This window comes from Dermacentor albipictus, chromosome 5 (assembly GCF_038994185.2).
Source record: "Dermacentor albipictus isolate Rhodes 1998 colony chromosome 5, USDA_Dalb.pri_finalv2, whole genome shotgun sequence".
NCBI classification, from domain to species: Eukaryota; Metazoa; Arthropoda; class Arachnida; order Ixodida; family Ixodidae; genus Dermacentor; species Dermacentor albipictus.
In genome coordinates this window covers 35,598,840-35,621,634 of record NC_091825.1, presented here as the reverse complement: position 1 = coordinate 35,621,634, position 22,795 = coordinate 35,598,840, and the positions used below count along the sequence as shown (strand labels likewise).

The 22,795-nt window shown below is 42.6% G+C and overlaps 1 protein-coding gene across 2 annotated transcripts in view; it reads left to right on the top strand.

Moving 5' to 3' along the window:
* The first annotated feature begins 401 nt into the window (after positions 1–401).
* Positions 402–22,795, top strand: part of LOC135908099 (polycomb protein eed-like) — a 59,331-nt gene continuing 36,937 nt past the window's right edge. Inside the window, exons 1-4 of one of the 2 annotated variants that reach the window (XM_065439851.1) lie at positions 402–746; positions 4,690–4,836; positions 13,907–13,996; positions 19,751–19,816. In XM_065439851.1, coding sequence (XP_065295923.1) covers positions 630–746; positions 4,690–4,836; positions 13,907–13,996; positions 19,751–19,816 — 420 coding nt within the window. In that variant the 5' untranslated portion in view covers positions 402–629. Of the gene's footprint in view, positions 747–1,123; positions 1,265–4,689; positions 4,837–13,906; positions 13,997–19,750; positions 19,817–22,795 lie in introns of those variants that run through there. The other variant, XM_065439852.1, reaches the window with a different exon arrangement.

The window sequence follows — 22,795 nt, the reverse complement described above, 5'->3', positions numbered from 1 at the left end:
CGGGGATCGCTGACCTCCACCAGAATGTTGCGTGTGGAAAGACACAGACAGAAAAGGCTATTTACAGGCTATTTACACTGGAGCCAGGCAGCGAGGCCGACACTCGTTGTTGTTGTAGCCTGTGGCACGTGTGGCTCCTACCCACGATGGGGGCCGACACTCGCTCGCGCCAAGCGCACCCACCAACTTTATCGTCGTTCTCGCGGCGGCTCGTCTCTTGAGCGTCGCTCGATGATGTCGTAATAATATGCTTGCACTCGCAAGCATATAAGAGTGTGAACGACGCTTCGAACGAACATGAATTTGAACTTTCCCGCTTGTATTTTCGACTCTCGCTTGTTTTCTCGCTTACGATGGCAGTGCTGCCTTCCTTCATAGATCATGACAAGCCCCACAGCGGCCAGCGTTGGTCGCAGCCAAAACGAGCCAAAACACGCGGGCCGCGGGCTCTTCATGCACTGCGAAAAGCGCGAAGACGAAGAGCCAGCTTTTACAAATTTTGTCTTTGTGTGCAGTGATCGCGTTTGCTCGTGCTCATGTATGTGAGCCTAAGTTGCGGATAATCATAGAGGACCAAGTTACACGTGGACTTCATAATTTGGAACTACTGCTTGTTTTTCTCACCTGCGATGTCGGACTCTGACCTAGGCGACCAAGTCGCGAGCGCGAGCTCTTCGACAAAACATACCCGACATCCTCGGCTAGTGTATCCGTCCGATCACTCGGATGACTCTCCCGACGACATCGTAAGCTCTACAACTTCGTCATCTTCCACTTGCGCGCTGCAATTGTTCTGTGCGCTGTAAGAACCACGCTAGCAGTATCTTGTAGTAACTGACTTGAAATGGATGTTTCTCCCAAACTTTGATGTTTTATGACTGCATCACTGTTTTGTAAGAATATTGAAGACCTTGGAAAGAGTTCCTCTCGAACGTGCGCTCTTTTCATTTCTTTAACTTCGCACGCATTCAACGCCTTTCGCACGAGTGAATAAACACAAAACAAACAGACCCCGCACATGTGTCAGCGAAGAGCGCCTGTTGCCACTGTTCCCTGCGATGCAGCGTCCTCGCGCGAGCGGTGTATACGTCGTCGAACTGCTAATCTCTCGACGACCTAATCAGTGCCTGCGCGCTTGAACGAGTCCAGCTGCGGTGTTGTGGGAGGCGTCACGCGAGGCGTTTTCTCCTTTGCATATACCTGTAGCGGCTCCACGCTGGGAGGTACGACTCATGATAAGCGAGCTGGTATCCGCGCGAAAATGGTAATAGTCACCTTGTATCTCTTCGCGAAAGCTCGCTTCTCGCTTGTTGATGTGTACTGGCTACGCCGGCACTAATGTTTTGCGGCACCTTTTGAACAGCGGAATCCAGTGAAGCAGGCGCAGAGTGAGCGTCCATCAAAAGTAGCGCGACCTGTGTTTCAGCGTCGTGAAGCATGATCGACCGTCGCGCGTCCTTGCGTTTAAATGTTTCCTTACACCGTTCTGTGTAACGCTGTAAAGACCCGCCATTGCATTTAATGCTTTCCAGAAATATGGGACATCTCGCGTTGTTTGCGCTCAGTTCCGGTTTCGGCACAGGCGCTACGCGCTGCGTTTTTTGGAATCGGCTCACTTTATGTGAGCGATCTGGGCGCTTAAAATCACTTGCTTTGACAGAGGTGGTAAGTTCGACAGTCAAGTACTTATTAAAGCCTTCCATTTATGACGGCACCTTAAATATTGCAAATCGTTTCTGAGGAACTCTGTAATGTGGAGGTAGGTTAATGAAAGGCAGAAGTTATCCAATCCGCAATTTTCATCAGAGAAGTTAAACCCACTAAGATTATTGTAACTTGCTTCTATTGTGTGTTTGTGATTCCCTTATATTGAGAAACAATATTCATGCTGATACAGTATTTTGTGAATTTATTAAAGCATGGGGTGTGCCGCAGCTTTTAGGGCATGTTTCCTCTCTTTAGGGCTTTTTTTAAAATAATCTTTCTCTATGCAATAATGTCCACAACTTACTCCATTGAGCAAAGTTAAGACTTGAAGTTGGAGAATGGCTTAATTTTTGGGAAAGAACGAGTTGAGCTTCAACTCTTAGCATAGCCATTAGGCAGCCGTAACAGTAATTTGTACTGAATCAACCAGCTCCGTAAATGGGACCTGACATATATTGCAGCCAAAGCTGTTCTCACGATTGAGTTTCTGTACACATACGTACTTTGCACTTCAAATCAAATGACCTCCTAAATCAGTTCCTCCAAGCATGGTTCATAATGCTTGAATTCCTTGAGAGTGTTGAATATGGTTTATGTAATATGTAATATGTTTATGTGTAATAGTCTGCTGTTGACCGTTGTCAGATAAGGAGAGTGCATGAGACGTTTGGCAAGGAAACAGCAATGACATGACCATGTGACTTTGCATCCTATGCATTTATTCAGATCAAATCGAAAATATGACACAGAGTTGTATTGAACAGGATGCATCATTTTTGAATTCTTCAGTGCACTCCAACGTCGGAAACCTCAGTAGCAACCGTCGTGGTGGCATAGTAGCTATAGCAGTCGCTACTAAGCCTGAAAATGCAGGATCGAATCCTGACTGCGGCAGCCGCACTTTAGTGGGGGTGAAATGCAAAAGCACTCATGTACCATGCATTTGATGCACATTTAGGATTACGCTGCAGTCCCTCACTATGGCCTGCCTCATAATCAAATCGTGTGGTTTTGACACGTAAAACCACAGAATTTAATTTTGAAGCAAAGCTTTCATTGCCTCTTTCTTCGACTTTTCCACTGCTGCTGCTGCGGTTGCTGTCTTGCATGCCCCATCGGGGGTGGTCGAGAACACCTGGGCACAGGAGAGGGGTCTGTGAGACCTTTTCAACGAGAACTCCTTAGCCATCAACACAATGCCCTCTTGACGGCTGTAATTCTGCGTGAGGCCCCCGCAAAAAAAATTCAGAAGCTGCAGTGCTCATCTTTGTACTCATGCACAGCAGCCCACAGGGGAATTAGGAAAAGAGAAAGACGAGATCTAGAATGCGTAAAGCCAACACCGTGACAAAATGGGGGACCAACAACATGGGAGGATCGTGGGAGACGAGAAAGCTGGCATCAGAAAGCATGCTTCATTTGGTGCTTTGCCAATACAAAAACAAACAAAAAAAGAATGCCAGTAAGGGATATGGCAAAAGTTGCAGACAAACTGTAAACATTTTGACTCAAAGTACGGTACAGCACATCTGCTATTTCTAAAAAAATAAGCACCGTACAAAGTTTGTCTATTCAGACAGCTGACACGGGTCATGCCGGCGCAAAGCTGCATTGAAGCACTGCATAGTCAAGATGACAATACGCAAGTGGCCGTCCAGCAAATCAACACATCAGCTACAATGACGCGATGATCTTTGTGAGGGAACGACTGTGCTAATGTTCTCGCCTTTGTGAACACAAGAATGCCTCAACCAAACACAACTCGATGTGTGTTCCGTGTACTACGTGAACAAACACAAGGGATGCACGCAAGGTAGCATTTAACATCAGATCACAACTTGCAGGCTGTCAACATCACTGCCAGATATTCTGAATGAATGTAAACAGCACAGAAAGCTTCGCTTACATCGATTCCCACAGTGCGTGGGATCTGCATAATTTATTCTTCTACACAACAATACTAGAGCAAGGCCCACAGATCGTGCAGACTTATTCGCAAGCTATATACCCCCTGTGCTGAGTGAATTGGAAAGCCTTTCACATCAAATCTTGTCTACAATGGCAGGCGCTAAATTTCATAAGTGAAATTATGCTTCGTTGCGTTATAGACAAACAAAGGTGGGGCACGAAAGGTAGCATCTAACATCACATCATGACTGTTTTATGCCATCAACATGATGGGCAAATATCGTTAATATATATGTATATAAAATATAATAACATATCATCAGAAAACTTCCCTTACATCAATCACCAAGGTGCATGAGATCTGCATAATCTTTTTTCAACCTCAATACTGTATGCAGTTATTTTCAGTGATGACCAACTACAAGCAAGATAAAGATAACCTCCCATGCAATTAATATGCATAAAATTGAAGAAAAGGCTGTTAAAACACTCCAGAAGGTGCAGTCGGGGAAAAAATAATACAGGATCTGTAAGCATGTGCCAAGCTGCATTCTTGTGCGCCCTGATGAAGCCAGTGCCTGTGTCGAGACGTAGCACAGCGCTTGCTCATCCTTTAATGCTCATGCGCCTGCCAACATGCCCACTTCTAGCTATCCTGCTGTCAAAATTGCGATGATGTACGACAGTACCATGCACTCTCTGGCGGTTGAAAATGCAGTTTGCCATGGTCTAGCAGATCCCGTATTATTTTGTGCCTGCCTGTACATTCCTGTTTAAGTAAGCTTTTTTTTTTCCAGAACACCTTCCCTTCTTTAGTAGCTTGGAAAAGTCCTGCATTAGCTCTTTTTTTTTTCTCTTCATGACATTGTGCATAGAAACTGGTGGGGGATGAAAGCATTGAGAAATAATGCAGATTTTTTTCTTTTCACGAAAGTGTTTGGCAGCTATAAGGGTAAACCATCTTTCGTGACAGTTTAGGGTGGACACTGCAGCTTGCGTGGCGGTTCATGATCACTGAAATTGTGGCTGAGCCTCTAAGCTCCTCCCCTTTCCCCATTTCTTCCCATCGCATAGGACGAAACGTCGAGCGTCGGGAGCGCATCAACGGCGGACAACACGTCGCGCAGCGACACGCCCACAAACCAAGGTCGCCGAGGCCGTCGTCGCAAAAGCAAGTCAAAGCGCTGCAAGCTGGCCTACAAGTGTTCCACATTTGTCAAGGTGAGAACAGCCACAACAGAAAAACTGTGAGAAAAAAAAAAGATCTTTAATAAAAGAAAGGGGGAGTGGTCGGCTGATGAAAATTAAGTGCTTGTCCGATGGGCAAATTTAATGACACTTTGAATCAATTGGTGTTAAGTGTCATTTTGAAGGCTGTCGCACGAGAAAGCGTAGTGACACTGACAGCAGAGGGGTGCACCCAGAGTGTGTTAAGCAAATACTTACATAATTCAGCTTGTTTGTTTTACTTCCAGCATTTATACCATGTAAAAAGCACAGACAGAGCAGCATTCAGGCAAAATACTTCCATGTTCAGCTTTGTTTCTGTTCAAGCGCATAACTATTAAGATATCCCAGCTTCCTCAAGAAGTGCATAGTCATGGCAACAACAGTTTTTAAGTCAACAGAAATAAAATGACGTGGAGAGCTTGCTATTTTTTGCAGCACCAGTTATTTTTTGCAACTCCAGTATTCTGACAGTGTGTGTCTCAGTTGATGTAAAAAAGAAAACATTTCGGGCTTCCAATGCTCAATTTCAGCTGCTGCCGCTATCGCATATTGCTCTGCATTTATTTCAGTGGATTAGAAAATAAGAGTAGTATACGATGCGGTTGCTTTCCATGCAGTTTCCATGGATACCATGGGAACTGTTCGGAAGCTTGGAATTTGTATACTCCATGGAAACTACAGGACACAACAAAAACTTCGCAGTTAGGATCTTTGTCCCAGTACTAATAGAAGAAGGGGACGCACTTTTATTTATGTAACGTATAGAAAATCGAAATAATAATCATTTCAGGTTCTTTCAGTAACACCCAAATGTCACTGTTAGTGCGAGTCATACTTTGTTTTGCCATGTAGCACTAAGCTGCCAAAAATGGCACTCCACAAATTGCAGTGCATGCACTCAAAGCGACGCCAAATTCACCATTCTAGCTGCACTCTTAGGTTTCTGGCTTGCTACTCCGTGTAGTGGAGAGGTGAATGGGGAAGGAAAAAGGGATACAAGATAGTGTCAATAACTAGTGGAGAGGGCTGTTTACAGTGTGCCACAAAAGCTTACAGGACATGGGGCCCAGAGCAAATGTGAATGTCTGCTCTGTTTGGGGATGGCGCTTCAAATTTAATTCCTTCTTTGCCAAGCTATGCTCCGAAATTTTCACCAAAAATGGCCAAATTATTTTTGAAGACCCCAGTTGCCAACATGTCTTACTTTCTCAGAAAGAATAATGCTTCTGCTTACTCTGTGCCATGGATTATGTGCTACGCTCTACCAAAAGCATGACTAACTGCTGAGACAAAACAAGGCTTGCCCATGGCATTGCTATGAAATGCAAAGCACCAAGCTAAGCTCATCCTTGGCCAGTTTCACCTGAAACGCACAAAGAAACCCAGCTCGGGAAAGGCATGGAAACAGTTAATGAATCACCATGCAGGTCGTGTAAACTACTACAGTCATAAACTTTCAGTTTGAGGTTATATGCCCATGCTTTAGCTTTCTCGCGAATACCTTGTCCTCTCATCTTTTTTTGAACAAGTGCACTCATACTACGTACAGCGCTTTGTATAAGTATGTGCTATTTACATACTAGGAACAAACATGGTTTCGGGTGCATGAAAAACACAGCCATCAATGTCATCTGCCTCTCTGAATGGCTGAGATCAAACCTGCTAAAGAAAACATGTTGCGCATGCTATGAGCATAAATGCACCAACTACGGTGGAGCAGTCTCGACAGATCTACAGGGCCATCGCAAGGTCTGCTCTTGACCTAACATTCGAACATGTGCCGTGCACTCTCCCAAAACTGCCGTTGGGACGTAGTCAGTCGCAAAGAGCGGAACATATTGCTCTGGAAGTTCCGTGTACCTGCCACTGGAAATTGGCACCAGATACTTGAGATGCCAGCACCTGGCATTGTAGTTTCTCTGACGTCATGAGAAGTAAATGGATTCCACACCAGTGTGACCTCAGCATTCCTGATGACTGCAAACCATACCAGTGACGCAATATGACATTGCCTTTGACAAGTGCAAACATTTGGTAAATTGGTGGGATTTGGCATCCTAAAGCTGTGCTGTAGAATACGAGAGGTGCCATAGTGGAGAGCTTGAGAATTACTGGGTTCTTTGATGTGCACTGGGATCTTAATGTACAGGTGTTCTTGCATTGTGCTACCATGGAAATGCAACTGGCATAGCCAGGATTCGATCCCATGGCTTTGCGCTCAAAAGCCAAATGACAAAACCACTGAGCCATGATGGTTGGAGAAAGCATTTGCTTTTCACTGCTGAAGTAGTTTAACGAATAAATTGTGATTGAATGGGACTGGTTATCATGTCAGTTCTTAAAGTAGTTATGTTAGTATTTCAGAGTCAAATTGTACAAACAGTTGGAAGGTTAGGAAAAGACCCACACAAAAGTGCTAACTCACTACAGAAGCTTTAATTTGATAAGGTGATGTAACACTCCTCAGCCCTTGATTAACAGCAATCTCCACTGATGTGCAGTTCATGCCACATCCTTTCTCGGGTAAACAGCGATCGTCAATAATCAGCAGGGGCGCAGTGCACTCAAAATTTATGTGTGTGCTCCATTGGCGGAAAGTTTTCATTTTTCCAAGGACGGTGGGGGTGGGGCGCTGGCCAGCTTTCCAAACCCAATGTGTGTGTGTATATATATATATATATATATATATATATATATATATATATATATATATATATATATATATATATATATATATATATATATATATATATATATATATATATATATATATTCCTTGCACTGGAACAAACTTCATGTGACCTCGAAGAATTATTCACTGAAGTGACATCCTTATATGAGAATTTACAAGACCTCATAGTAGGAGACAGTTCAGTTTCACAGCCTGAGTTCTCTTGCACCACCAAGAATCTGGTGTCTCCCCATGGGGTAATCTTCCTTCCTGTAATTGTCGTGTACTTCGCTATCACTAATACTGCTTTGCCCTTCCAGCTTAACTGCAGCCTCTCTCTCTTTCTTTTTTTTCTTTTTCTGTGAGTCTGAGTATAAGCACTGCTGCGCATGACTGCTGTTGATTCTGATTTTGAGTGAATGCGGCTTGGCCTCATTTCGGTTACTGAGTGAATTGTACAGGGGGTCCCAACTATCATGCACTAAGACATTAAAAAATAGCAATTAGATTACTCGAAGAAAACCTGGTGCATATTGTTTCCAGTACAGTGGAGTAGCCGCCAGTAATTATTTCATTACTCAGATTTAATTAGGAAATTTCAATAATTATCTAACTTGTGAAGTACTCTCCTGATTAGGAAAATGTCAATGAGGCATTTGTAGGCACCCCCAAATGATATCTAACTGCGGTGTTTTCAGCGTTGTACCACTTGCGTACAATTTTTTCCAACTGGCAATGAAGCCTCACGAAATATGAAAAATACCATGTGACTGCGCTCTCGCCCGCATCATAAACCAGCGCCCTAAAATAAGCTAATTTAGAGCAACTGCATTGCCTATCGCAGACCTGAAGAGAAGGAGCATCACTTTCGAAAGGTGCACCAATAGCAGGTTTCGTGGCTTTGCAGCGATTCCTTCCTCTAATTTCTACGTCACACTTATTATCCGTCTCTGAAGGCTGACTGATCATATCGATAACGAAACCCCCTTCAAATGCAGCCGACGCACTGCTCTGACTATGCACGAAATGCGAAAAGCAATGCAATAGGTATAGAATGTTTCAAAATCCTGGCTTTATTCTCCCCACATCGAAAGAGTGCGCGCGAAGCTATATTTTGCACCAGAAACTTGCTTCAGACCGATGCCAAATTAAAGTGACGGTCTTATTTTTTATGAGAATGTATGCGTGCAGCAAAAACAGGTTTGTGGCAAAAAATAAAAGCGAAATAAACAGGCCAGGAAGCCACCAACATGTAGAAAAAAGGCAAAACTGATGCGTTCAAAAAAGTAAATATACCACTTCTACATGAGCCCATTTGTCAATTGGGACGTCTGCACAAAAAAGAAAAAGAACATCAGGTTTCAGTGTGTCTTTATTCTCTATAAATTTGAAACTGCCTTTGAACACATGCTGCTGCCTAGACGACTTGTCGAAGTAGGTCTCCTTCTGCAGCTATGCAGTACTGAGTCTGCTTTATCACATCTTCAGTGGCTTTCTTGATGACTGATGCTGGAAATCTGCAGCAGAGATTTGTTATCCTGGCCTTGAGCTAACCTGACGTCCGTTTCGATCATGTAAGCACAATCTTTCATATAACCACAAAAAAAGAAACCGAGTGGAGAGAGGTCAGGTGACCTACCCAGCCAATTTACAGGCCTGCACCTTCCAATCTGTTGTGCATAAACAGTCGCATCCAGCCAGTTTCGTGCTCGGCTGCTGCTGTGTGCTGGTGCTCCATCTTGCTGATACCACAGAAGTGTAAGACATGACAGCGAGGCTTCGCTGAGAAACTCATCCACCATTCCATCAAGGATTTCATCCATGTAACGCTGTCCAGTCAGTATGTGATCGAAAAAGCTGGGACTGATTAGCACCGGCACAAATTTTGCACCACACATTGAACGACGACTGGTTCTGGTGCTGATCGTGCTTTTCCCAGTGTGGATTGGAGTCACTCCAATAGTGTGCATTATGTTAATTTACCTGGGCATTTCTGCGAAAATTTGCTTCATCTGTACACAGGATGCTCCTCAAAAAGTTCAGTGACTTATTGGCTTTTGTAGGGACCCAGTTTGAGAAATCTAGACAATTCTACAGCTCCCTGTCTTCCAAGCATTGGTGCTGGTTGAGGTGGTACGGGTGAAAGGCCAAGTCATTTAGAATCCTCCAAACTGATGACTTGGAAATTAGTACCTGGGCGGCCACATCCCGCACGCTAGCATGAGGGTTTGCGGCCATAAATGCTAGAACATCCGTGCATAGACTAGGACTCAAAAATAGAGTCCTCCGCTGCTATTTCCTGAAGCTGCCGATTTGTCTCAGGTTTTCATAATTTTTGATGATAATAGATGCATTCAGTCTACTGCCACACTTCGATAACTGATATACAGGTTGTTTCACATAACATGAGCCGAAGCTTTAAAAATGAAAGGCACTCTAGACGTGAGTTGAACCGAATGCATAATGTTGGGACAAGCCTAGAGTTACTCGGGCAATTTTTTATTTTCCCCTTAACCAATGGATTAGTTATGTTCAATTAATCAACTTTTTAAGTATTGGCTGCAGACCCCAAGTGTGATACGCAAAGTTGTAGAGCACCTTGGGGAACCTCTGAATAAATTGTTTCCAACACGATATATCTCACGTGGTCCTTTTTTCCCGCATTCCAAAGAAAGCCCGCAAAATATGAAAAAATACCATGTGACAAGGTGCTTGTGCATTGTTATTGTGCTGCTCTCAAGCGTGCAATGGAGGAACAAGGCCGGCTGCAGCGTGACTGGCCCGCGACAGGGCATTATGCCTGGTCTAGGTATCTAAGCATGCAGCTTTATCACATGTCTGTGACTTATCGCATGACAGATGAGCTATTTCAACGCTGGCATCCAGGTATGTGTCTGAGCTCAATGATGATTATGCATGCATATGAAACGTTGAGACAGACTGGAACTTTTACGAAGAAATGACATAACTCTTCAATCCTGGGCAAGGACGTGGAGACAGATATTCTGTCAAAAGTTTTCTTCAGACCCACATGTAAGTGTTCGTAGTGTAGATGCTGAAGCTGGAGTATCAAAGTCTTCAGCATGGAGAGTACTTAAGAAGAGGCAACTTCATCCGTACCACGTGCAGCTGCACCTGATGTTGGAGCCCCGCGATTTCCGAAATCGAACGGACTTTGCAAACTGGATTGTAATCAAGATGGAAGGGGACTCAGGCTTTGTTAACAAAATACTGTGAACCGATGAAGCTACCGTCCCAGGTAATGCCAAAGTGAACATCCACAACGCTCACTATTGGAGCGACAAAAACCCTCATTATGGTTTGAAGACACATTACCAATATCAGTGGTCGGTTGATGTGTGATGTGGAATTTACGATAAAACTATCATAGGCTCCTTATTTTTTGATAACACGCTTACAGGCGACAGATACGTCAACGACATCCTTGATGGGGTGCTTCAGGATTTTCTTTGCGAAGTTCCATTGGCTAGGATCAAGGATATTTGGTATCAGCATGATGGTGCTCCCGCACACGGCAGCAGCAAAGTTTGCAAATGGCTGCATGAAGTATTCCCGCAGCAGTGAATTTGACGGCATGGGCCCATTGCTTGCCCGGCACGGTCGCGAGATTTAACTACCCGCGATTTCTTTCTCTGGGGCTACGCCAAGGATCAAATATACCGCACACCAACCACATCAGAGAACCTAACAGAAAAAATAGGACAAGTCCGCAACTCCATCCCTGATACCATGATCAAGAATGCCTCAGAAAATGTGCCTATGAGATGCCAAATGTGTAATGCAGCAACTGGTGACCTCTTTGAAGAGGCATTATAATCAAAGGGTACTTATTGGATTGAAGGTCACTGGAAAATTATTCCAGCCTAACGCCGCCAGACTGCCAGTTCTTGCCCATTTCAAGCATCAAAAAATAAAGCTATGTTCTTGTTCTCTTTCGTCTCCTTAGATGCTTTATCGCTTCAGTACCGCTCGGCCAGCAGCACGCATTTGAGCCGTCATGCGATAAAAGCCACGTGGGCCCAGATGCCTACACCAGACATAACACCCTTTCGCAGGCCAGTCTTGCTGCAGCTGACTTTATTTATCCATCACACGCTGAAAGCAGCACCATAACAGTGTGCAATCGCCTCGTCACATGGTACTTTTTCATATTTCGCGAGCTTTCTTTGGAACTCGGAAGAAAGGACCACATGAGGTGCATCGTTTTGGAAACAATTTAGCGAGAGGTTTCTCAAGGGGCTCTACAACTTTGCGTATCACACTTGGGGTCTGCAGCCAATACTTAAAAAATTGAATAATTAAACATAACTAATCTGTTAGTTAAGGGGAAAATAGAAAATAGCCTGAGTAACTCTAGGCCAGTGCCAACATTATGCATTCAGTTCAACTCGTGTCCGGAGTGCCTGTCAATTTTAAAACTTTGGCACAAGTGATGTGGGACAACCTATATGTTTGCGGCGTTCCTGTTGTTGCCATTTGTAGCTCCCAAGGCAAAGATCATGTTTACCTTCTGTTCAGTAGAGAAACGTGGCGACTGGGAAGAAACAAAACGCACCTTTAAACCTTTGCACTGGCATCAATTCGCTTTTGTGGTGATAGATTTTCTGGCAAAAGGAAGAAAGAAAGAAAAAAACCATCTGTGCACTTTATCTACGCCAAGACAGTCATCACAGCTTGTTTCCAACTAACACCAAACGCGACATATTACTTCAGCCAGGACATGGCAGATAAGCAACTAGCTCGATCACAGTGTTTTTCTGTATTTCCTTTGTTTCTTTCTGGCTAAATCGGAAGGAGCCTGTTCGAGGGCGCTGCTTTATGATGCGGGTAGGAGTGCAGTCACGTGGTATTTTCCATATTTCGCGGTGTTTATTTATCAGTGGGGAAATTTAGTACACAGTTGGTACATCACTGAAAACACTGCAGTTAGATGTCCCTTGGTTGTATCTAGAAATGCCTTGTTGACACTTTGATAATTAGAATAATATGTATTGAGTTAGATAATTATTTATAGTTACCTAATTTAATCTCAACGAAAACATTGCGAGCAGCTACTCCACTGTACTGGAAACAATATGTGCTAGGTTTTCTCCATGTAATGCATTGCTCTTTTTTAAGAATCTTGGTGCATGATAGTTAATTTGGACACCCTGTATATATATTTATGACCTCTGCATGCAAGTGACAATTCTTCCATCCCTAATGAATGTTGTGAATTATTAGAAGCACTTTTCTTTCATGAGGAGTTAGCATTGCTTACTGAAAAAAGAAGCAATGCTAAGACCCATATCATTCATGTGCATTTCACATGCCGTTGATAAAAGACTCTGCCGAAGGGGTCACTGAAGTCTAGTTTATTTCCAGGGTCAAAAAATCACGCAAAGCAATTTGAAATGAGGGGAACATACAGAAACATATTCATTCTCTAGGCATAAGCTATTCATACCTTTCGATATATTTGTTAATTGGCTACTTCCTTTCAAAAATATAATAAAGTTTATCCTTTCCACATATTTGAATACATTGTTTATTTGCATGGTGTTTACAGTGGAAATTTAAAACAATGTTGAATGAGAAAATAGAAATGAGGCAGCCGCTGCTGATGCTTCTAATGCAGTTGTCCTTCTATTGTCGGGATTTGCAGAAATGTGAAAGTATGAATTAAAAGCTGTGCACATCCGTGCCAACAGTGAAGCAGTAAGCTATTAGCCACAATAAAATTTTGAGTGAAAAGGTCGAGGCAACTCAAAAGAGACCTCTGGTGATGTGGGTGACAAAACTCTGGCCATGACACTTTAGGTGTGTGTGTGGGGGGGTGGGTGGGGGTGTTGGCATCAGCAGGAGGGGGCTCTGCCCCCTCCGGAAAACCTCGCAGGAGACTCAGGTCCCGGAGCCCCCCGTAGTTGGCTCCTATGGTGGCTCTCATTATGAACCATTTATGAGTAAAGTATGACTTCTAACTGACCTGTCCAGTTTTCTGTATTAGTCAATGTTGGTATAGATAGTTTGAGATGTCCAAATGAGCTTATCGTTTGTTGTGTTCATCCATAGAAGTAAGCCAATTTTGTCTTTTCTTGTCACCTATGTTCTTTCACCTCTCAATAGTGGAAATTAGTGAGTAGGCAGTGTAGTTTATGATGTTTATGAATTCAAGAAAGGTTATGAACATGTGCTGCTTCCTGATTAAGTGTAGCAAGCCAAGCAACTGCTCATTTACTTGTTAGGAATTCAAGGAACTTGTGACTAAAGAAAGAGCTAGTATTGTTCATTTTAAAAGAGTTCCCTTTCACAATATTGTTTTCCTTTCATAGATCATTTAGTGGTCGGATGAACCTTGTATACACTGATCACTTGTGTTTGGCCGTCCAGGAGGACCACGGCCAGCCCCTTTTTGGAGTCCAGTTTAACCCGCACCTCAAGGGTGGCTTGTACATCTTTGCCGCTGTTGGCAGCAACAGGGTGAGTGTTATGCATTTAACCCTTGAGGAATGTGTATTACAGTCAACATTCAATTTTTTGGACTCCCTAGGGGCTGCGGAAACGTCAAAAAAATCGGGCAGTCTAAAAAATTAAAAAATTAATGTATGCCATTTATTTCCTCCAAAGGCCTCAAATCACCACAGGCAACTCTTAAATAGCTCTGACACTTAACAGCCAGTACACTTAATAGTCATGTCGGTGCTCGTACTGTGATGTGAGACGGCAGGTGCACACGTGTGTAATTAAGGAATATATACTGCGTCCCGTGAACATTGCTCATTCCCACTCTTCATATGCTTCACCGCAATACTTATCGTACGCTTCACTGCGCAACACTGCTTTACTGAGGTGAAGGTGACTTTCAGATACAAGCATTATGAAATGCATCGCGCTTTTCGAGTTTCAGAACCGTTGGCGAGGGTCACAAAGGCGGATACAGCGCCATTGCTGGCAGCGGCAAATCGTTTCAGTGAATAACATGGCACCGAACAGCAAGAAGCTTGGGCGCGAATGTCGAAGTAAGTAGGCTTAGCGGTGCCGCGGTAGATAGGGCTGCCAGAGGATCTGCATGCGAGAGCTCCTATTCGAGGCAATGCATCGCGCTTTTCGAGTTTCGAAACCATTGGCGAGGGTCACAAAGGCAGAGACAGCGCCATTGCTGGCAGCGGCAAATCCTTTCAGTGAATAACATGGCACCGAACAGCAAGAAGCTTGGGTGCGGATCTCGAAATAAGTGGGCCTAGCGTTGCCGCGGTAGTGGCTAGGGCTGCTAGAGGATCTGCCGGTGAGAGCTCCTATTCGAGGCAACGAGATAATCGAAATGGCAGTGGTGGTGGCTTCGGTAATGTCGTTTCAGACCTGCGATCACGGCGAAAAATCCGGAAAATCATACTTTGAATCTATCAGGTGCCGCGAAGGCATCCGAAAAATCGGGCATCCGTAAAATCGGTTGTTGACTGTATCTACCTTATAGTAACATACACATTTCTTATCTTCATTTATGTACTACATTTTAGCAACTCAAGCATAATTCTGAACATTGTACTATCTTCTATATTGTTCGTTGTGTTTTTACTGGATGGGAACATTGTCTCTGTTAATTGTACAGTAATTGTAATACTTGCTATAATTAATATCTGTATACATAGGTTATCACCACTGCCTACTAATGGATTCAAATAGCATAGGTTCTAGTCCATCGGAACTAAATTCATGCATCATAGACCAGCGCATATCACCCCTAGCTGTGCTTCACATTAATATGCAGTCTGCTCGCTGCAAAGAGGACAACCTGTTTATTCTTCTCGATGAGTTTAAATTTGACTTCTCCATAGTTATGCTAACAGAAACTTGGTACCGTGATGACTCGGACGTTATTAATATCAAAGGTTATAATCCAGTTAATTTAAATAGGAAAATAAGGACAGGAGGTGGCGTATTTTTGTATGTTAAAGATGAGATGAGATACAAATGGCTTAACGAGTGGTCTCAATGCACAGGTGATATTGAAATTGTATGTCTTAAAGTAGAAAACTGTGTGTTTGTTGCAGTATAGAGACCTATAGAGTATAGAGTATAGAGCATAAACAATCTTATACAGTTTTTAGATAACATATTTTCCTTCGTTAATGACAATGATGGTATAAACTCGTTTGTCCAAGGAACAATGGATATAAACTCGTGTTGGGAGGTGGCTTGAATATTGATATGTTAGCAAGCACAAATAAGCAAAAGTATCTTTTGGCACTTCTTGATTCCCACTTTGTATCGAATGTTATTGTCACTCCTACTGGTATTACTAACTCGAGTGCAACATTAATAGACCTGTTCATAACAAACTTTCCTTCCGATTCCGTACTTGCTGGCACTATTTGTACCGCTATCAGTGATCACCTACCTATATATTTTATTGTACACCAATCCCACTGCACACCCAGGCAGGCTGGTTCTGGTATATATTATAGAGCTGTAAACTTAAACTCCCTTTCACGCTTTCGTGATGAAATTGCGCAAACGCAGTGGGATGACTTATTTTCTTTCTCCTGTGCCGATTTAGCTTACGACAACTTTATCCGAACGATCACTTCAGTTTATAATAAACATTTCCCACTTCAGGTTTTTAAAAAACCAAAGCGTGCCCGCAAACCTTGGATGACCACAGAGATCCTAAAAATCATGAAGGAAAAGGATAGGCTTTTTCATGCATTCTGAGAAAACCGAAAACCAGATGCTTTGAGGATGTTTAAAAAAATGTAGAAATTTGATCATTAATTTACAACGGCAAGCCAAATGAAATTACTATTATAACATGTTCGAGGGTGTCACAGATATCATACAAATGTGGGATAAATTACACTCCATCATATCTCCAGGTAGAGTAAGAAGTAGTTTAGAAGAACTTGTAGTTGATAATGAAGTTATCAAAGGCAAGGAGTTAGCTGACAAATTTAATGAATACTTTACGTCGGTAACAGAGAGCTGACATCAAGATAGTGCCTTTGATTACTTACCCGTGCCGCTCAAGGAATCAATATTTTTTTACCCAACTGATGAAAATGAAGTATTAAGAGTACTTAAAAACTTTAAGATGAATAAGAGCGAGGACATAAATGATCTAAAAATGGAGCCGAATAAATATGTTATTGATCTACTTAGCCTGTGTGTGACACATATTTATAACCTTTCCTTAGAAACTTGCATTTTCCCAGAAAATATGAAGAATGCTAAGGTGACGGTAATACACAAAAGTGGAGATAAAAACATTCTCGGGAATTATAGACCTATTTCAATCCTTCCCCTATTCTCCAAAGGACTTGAAAAAATTATTCATCTTAGACTGTCACATTTTTTTTGACAAACATTCCGTCATAACTAAATCGCAATACGGATTTAGATCAGGTTTTTCAACAGAAAGTGCTCTACTGTTTCAAAAAGAATTGATACTTAAAAACATTGAAGCAAAAAAATTCACACTTGGCACATGTTTAGATATGTCCAAGGCCTTGGACAAAATCATCCATGAAACATTAATAGGGAAGCTAAAGTGTTATGGAGTTCGTGATGTTCCCCTAAATCTAATTCAAAACTACTTAACAAACAGAAATCAATGTGTATCGATAAGCAGAACTCTGTCTTCTATGCAACCTGTTAAATATGGAGTTCCCCAAGGCAGCATATTGGGCCCGCTTTTGTTTAATATATCTATTAATGATATCGTAAATGTTGACCATTCAGCCCAATACATAATCTATGCTGATGATACAAGTCTTTTCTTTTCAGGAACAAATATACATAACTTGGCATTAGAAAAAATATGCAGCTGGACACATAGCAATAGCTGGACACATAGCTATTCTTTTTTGCTCTAAATCTCCACTTTATGAGCTCTCTCATTCTTACAATCTCATGTTCAATAATAATAAAATTGAATTTTCTTCTACAGTAAAATCTCTAGGTGTAATTTTTCACGAATATATGAAATGGGATCACCATACGGAACATTTACAAAACAAACTTTGCAAGGTCTTGGGCATACTGAGAAAATGTCAGCGTGTATTGCCTCTTCCTCAAAAGCTTTCGATATTTAAGGCACTCTTCTCATCACATCTGCGCTATTGTAACTTAATTTGGGGTAACGGAACACCGCAATCCATAAATAATCTTCTTATCCTACAAAAAAAGGCCCTACGTTCTGTTGCAAACCTACCATTTAATGCACATACTTCAGAACTATTCATCAAATATAATGTAATTAAATTAAATGTGCTATATGAATACACTTTATTAGCTTCCTTTAGATCTGATACCGTAAGAAATCGCGGTTATATACGCAGTGTAGCTAACTTGCAACTAAATCATTCTTCGCGCCTAAACAGACACTCGGAAAAATGGTATGTGCCACGGCCGCGCACAAATTATGGCTTTCAAACATTAAGTTATATCTTGCCGAAGACATTAAATAAATTCCAGATTTCTTATGAAAACGTTCGCACACTCTCTAACACTTCTGTTTTAAGCATGCTGTGTTAAATATGTTCAGTTAAATCTAACTTTTTGTAAAATGTTTTCTGTGCATATCATGTTTTTCTCATTAGACGCCGACATTGAAATGTATTTTTCCTTTATTGCTATGCTGCCTTAGTGAACCGGGGACGTGGGGCCAGTCAAGCTATTTGTAATGCAGCTTTTTTCCCTTGTTCCAACCACTTATGTGAAACTCCATGTATGTGGTAAATAAATGAACTTGAACTTGAACTAGGCACCCATTAATTTGACTAGTTAATTCGATCCCGACCGAAGGTCCCAGCTAGCGCCCATTCATTTCCATAGACCCTAACTTTCATTGTTTTGATCCTAAAACTGGCCTTCTCTGGATAATTCGGACTTTACCAGTCTGCATGCACATGCCTGATCCCTATGGTGATCCTAAGAGCGACTCCTTTAGTCTATCGCGGCAAAGCTTAGGGGACAGAATGCGTTTCACGCACATCAAACCTCCTGTGGAAAATGCCTATCTTCGGCCTTCCTAGGAACATTTTCAAGCAATGACCGAAGATCACGATGTCTCATTACAGTATTTACCCGATTTTAACGCATGGCTTTTTTTTTTTCCGGAAAAATTGGGCTGAAAATTGCCTGCGTAGTGCAGTCCGATACAAAAACGAAACAGCATTCTCTGCATTTGTATGCTTTACTGCATAACCTGTCTTGCGGTGAAGCTGACTTAAGGCAATCAGCCACCATTGTCCAACACATATGAGACCCTTGTCGATTTCTTTGATAAAAATCTGGTGCACATTAGATTTCTACATTCTTTAGGCTTTAGTGTCATTTCTACGTTAGTCTTCTGCTTTTAGTACTTGGAAAGCAGACATGTACTTGATTCGGGAGTGTGTTAAAATCGGTAAAATGCTGCCAAATGAACCAGCCGTGTGTTTTTGAGTGTTTTTCTGTATGTAGTTTAATTTTATGCCCTGGATAATTTGATCAATTTCGTCTATCCTGCCGGGGTTGAATTAGTGTAGGTAGACTGTATCTTAAAAAAATATTTGACATTTGCCTCCGAACATGCCACAGATGTGTACATATGCTCATCTGGCAGTATTGTAGCAGTAGGACCTGTGTATAATTTAGTTTCTGCATATGCTTTTCACCCCAAAACACTGTATTTGCTTTTGGTGAAACCATACAGCAGGTTGAAAGCAAAGTATTTTTGTGCAAGTTTTTTTTTTGTTAATGCACTTATGTCTGAAGCATTCTTGATTCACATTTCAGTTTTTTTAAATTGTGCACTGATGGTTCAGTCAAACTGGATTTATAAGAAGTTAAAAAGAATTCTTAAAGTAAAGCTGTTGGGGGGCCTATACAGCAAGCATAGAGAATACACCTGCAAACATCACATACAGATTGCAAGCGAAATGAAAATAAATCCCATTAGTTATGTACTCCTCTACATCTAAGCAAAATCAATCTAACATTGAAATTAGCACTAAACATTTCTTCTTTTTGTTCTACATTTTGCAGTTTTGTTTATTTAAAGGCTGTTTTTTAACAAATTTTACACAGTTATCAAACAAACCTACATAGACAATTACATGATTTCGTATTAAGGAGAAGCAAGTTCCAATGGATATGGCAGTGAATATGTCAGTAAGTTTTCTTTTGATTTCACTCTTGGTGACTACTACATCTCTTGCTGTTTTTTCAAACATCCACATGTCTTCCTGCTTTAAGGTGACTTTGTACGAGTGCCTGGAGAATGGAAGCATCAAGCTTCTGCAGTCATACTGCGATCCTGATGTATCCTTTGCCTCTGTGTTCCATCATGAAGTGCACAAGTTTGCTCCTTTTTTCTGCAACCCACTAAGCAGATGCGACCGTGTCCAATGACAGCTTGCAAAAGAAACGGCGCATACCGTACATTGGGAACTGTAGCAAACTGGGCGAATCGGTATCAGCTCATTTGTAGCATGTGCTCCCTGTTTTTCATTTTACTAGTTTTACAGCGAAGCTGTTACCCTATAGTTGGATGGGATTTTTCATGTGTGCTTGCCCGACCTTTGCTGAGGCAAAAATGTGGGCTATCCTGGAGACAGTGCAAACAAGTTGGAAGTGCATGGTGTCCTGCTTCTCCAAGAGGCATCAGGTGGCATCATCACTCGGATGAAGACAACATCTCATGAGGTCACATTTGATGTGATGACGTCGTCAGATTACGTCATCAGATATCGTCACGCGACAATGCCATCATCACCTAACAACGCTGGGCATAATGATGTAATGCAACCTTTGTTCTACGTCATCACATGACATTTGGCATGATTACTTAATCACATTACGTCATCATGGGCCGATCCTGGAGACAGTGCCAAGAAGCGGGAAGTGCACATGTGCTGCGTCTCCAAGAGTCATCGCATGATGTCATCACATGATGCTATCAGGTGACATTGTGACGTGACGGTGCCGTTGTTACGTAGCATTTGACGTTGATGTCATCACGCAACCTTTGGTGGTATGGCATGCTACGTTTGGGGCGATGAAGTAATATGTTTCGTCATTGTGGGCCGTTCCCGGGGACAGTGCAAAGCAGAATGTATGCAGTAGGCTGCTTTTTCAAGAGGCATCACATGACGTCATTGCGTGACATCACGTTTGACGTGATAGTATCATCACATCACATCATCAGGCGATATTGTGATGTGACGATGATGTTATTACATAATGTAACATTCGACTTGATGATGTCATCATGCTACCTTTGGTGTGATAATGTCATCATGCAGCGTTTAAGGTGATGACATAATCACATTTGGTCATCATGTCGGATGTGACGTCACCACTTGGTCACGTGGGTTTTGGTGCCTTCAGATGTTGAACGCCGGGCTTTTCACTTCATGGGCCATATAATGATTTTGTATTTATAGAGAGTACACCCCTCAGCAGTTGTAGTGGCAGTCTTCTACAGTGCTGAACATCCACTTTGCAGGGCCGAGATGGCAAGTCATTCTTTAAAATTTGCAAATGTCTCTCGGGTGCCTTAGAGTGGAGCATTGTATGAGAGAGGGAAATACAGTAGAACCTCAATATATATAATCCCGTTTTGTATGATTCTTTGGCGTCAACGTCATCTAGAACACAAAGAAATGACACTATAGAGCTATGCTTTTTTGTGTGTGGGTTTTACGTTCCCGGAAAACACAATCTTTTTCGACTGACGTTCAGTACATCAAACTGGGATTGTAGGATACATTTTCTGGCTGGTACAGTGCAGTCCAGTTATAATGATATCAAGAAAATAAAAAAATCTTATCATTATGACCAATCATCTCTATATCTGGGCTGCCATAAAAGAAGAAAGAATCAACTGAGCATATCTTTGTAGTTCCGAAACCAAATTTGCCACTTGTGCTGAAAATTCGACGTAGTAAGTAGGCAGCGAAAAATAATACATTTTTTTGTACTTCTAAACAGCCTGTCAAGCATTAGGCACACTGAAATGGAAATCTGCACTTGGTTTTACAGGAATTTTAGGTTCACAACCGGGGTGTGCATCGTGTCCAGCTGCTGTGTGAACACTGGTGGCAGTAATTTAGCTTGCATTAAATTAATGTGGGGCTTGACCAGGGCCGGTGTCAAAGACGGGCCATAGTCAATCTTGTCACTGCTGCTGCTGTCATTGCATCTGTCACAGAATGCCACCGTCCATCATGACAATGATCGCTCCATCGGATATCTCTTTGCAGAACGAGGCAACGCTATCTGCACTTAGAAACTCCTCCAACGGAGCACCACTTGTTTCATCGTCAGGGGCGATGTGCCCCCAGAGCTCAGTAATATCCGCAGCTTCCACAATGTTGGTTTCACTATCATGGAGGGTTTTACCCTGGCACACAAGGCCCACCTTTTCCGTTGATTGTTATGGCCCCTGGACGCAGCCGTCACGATCGTGGCACTTCTATGCGAGCTAGTACTTCTGTGTGTCTATCAAAATTGGCAGCTTCGTCTCAAGCGACAGGGCTTTGTTCGCACCACCTTCCACTCTTCGGCACCATCTTCGGGGCTGCTTCTGTGGCGCATTTCCACGCTCGCTTAGAATGTGTAAAAAGGCCGTGTGCAGCTTCACCTTTTTTTATTATTATTATTATGCTCTTGCTCTCCTCTGAATGCATGGAGGAAGATCGCGGGTGACGCGGATGCGAAGTGACTGGCACCATCTTGTGGCTTGCTGCACCAAGTATCTATACTCTCTGTGGCTTTTTCAACTGGCACGTGGAGGGATGCAGTGTGGTAATGGTGGCAGATACGAACGTGTAGGCAAATTTTTAGCCCTGTCTCTTCATAGTTTGTTTAGGGGAACTTAGCAAGGCAATTGTCAGGATTGTTCTGCATAGAAAGCATCCTCCAGAAGGCAAAAGTTTGATTGGTGAATAAGATATTGTTTGCGGAGATCAGGATGCCTTCCCATGCCTCATCCCCCAGCTCGTGCATTGCGCTTATCTCGATCCCCAGGAAATTTTTTCAACGTGGCGGACGTGGCTAGTGCACCAGAGCTAATTTTCCGCACAAACCATGATTGTCCCTCCCGAGGTCGAATCGCTGTGCGAGCAAGTTTCACCGAGACACGCCCTGATTGGCCTCTCGAGTGGCGGCCCCCGGGCGCCCTCTCTACCCGAGCTCTCTTTGACTGAGTGCTTTATCTCCACGGCAGATACTCACAGGCCTGCAACGAATTGGTTACATGGGACCTTTGCTCCCGTGACTTCTCGTTCTCGTGCTTGG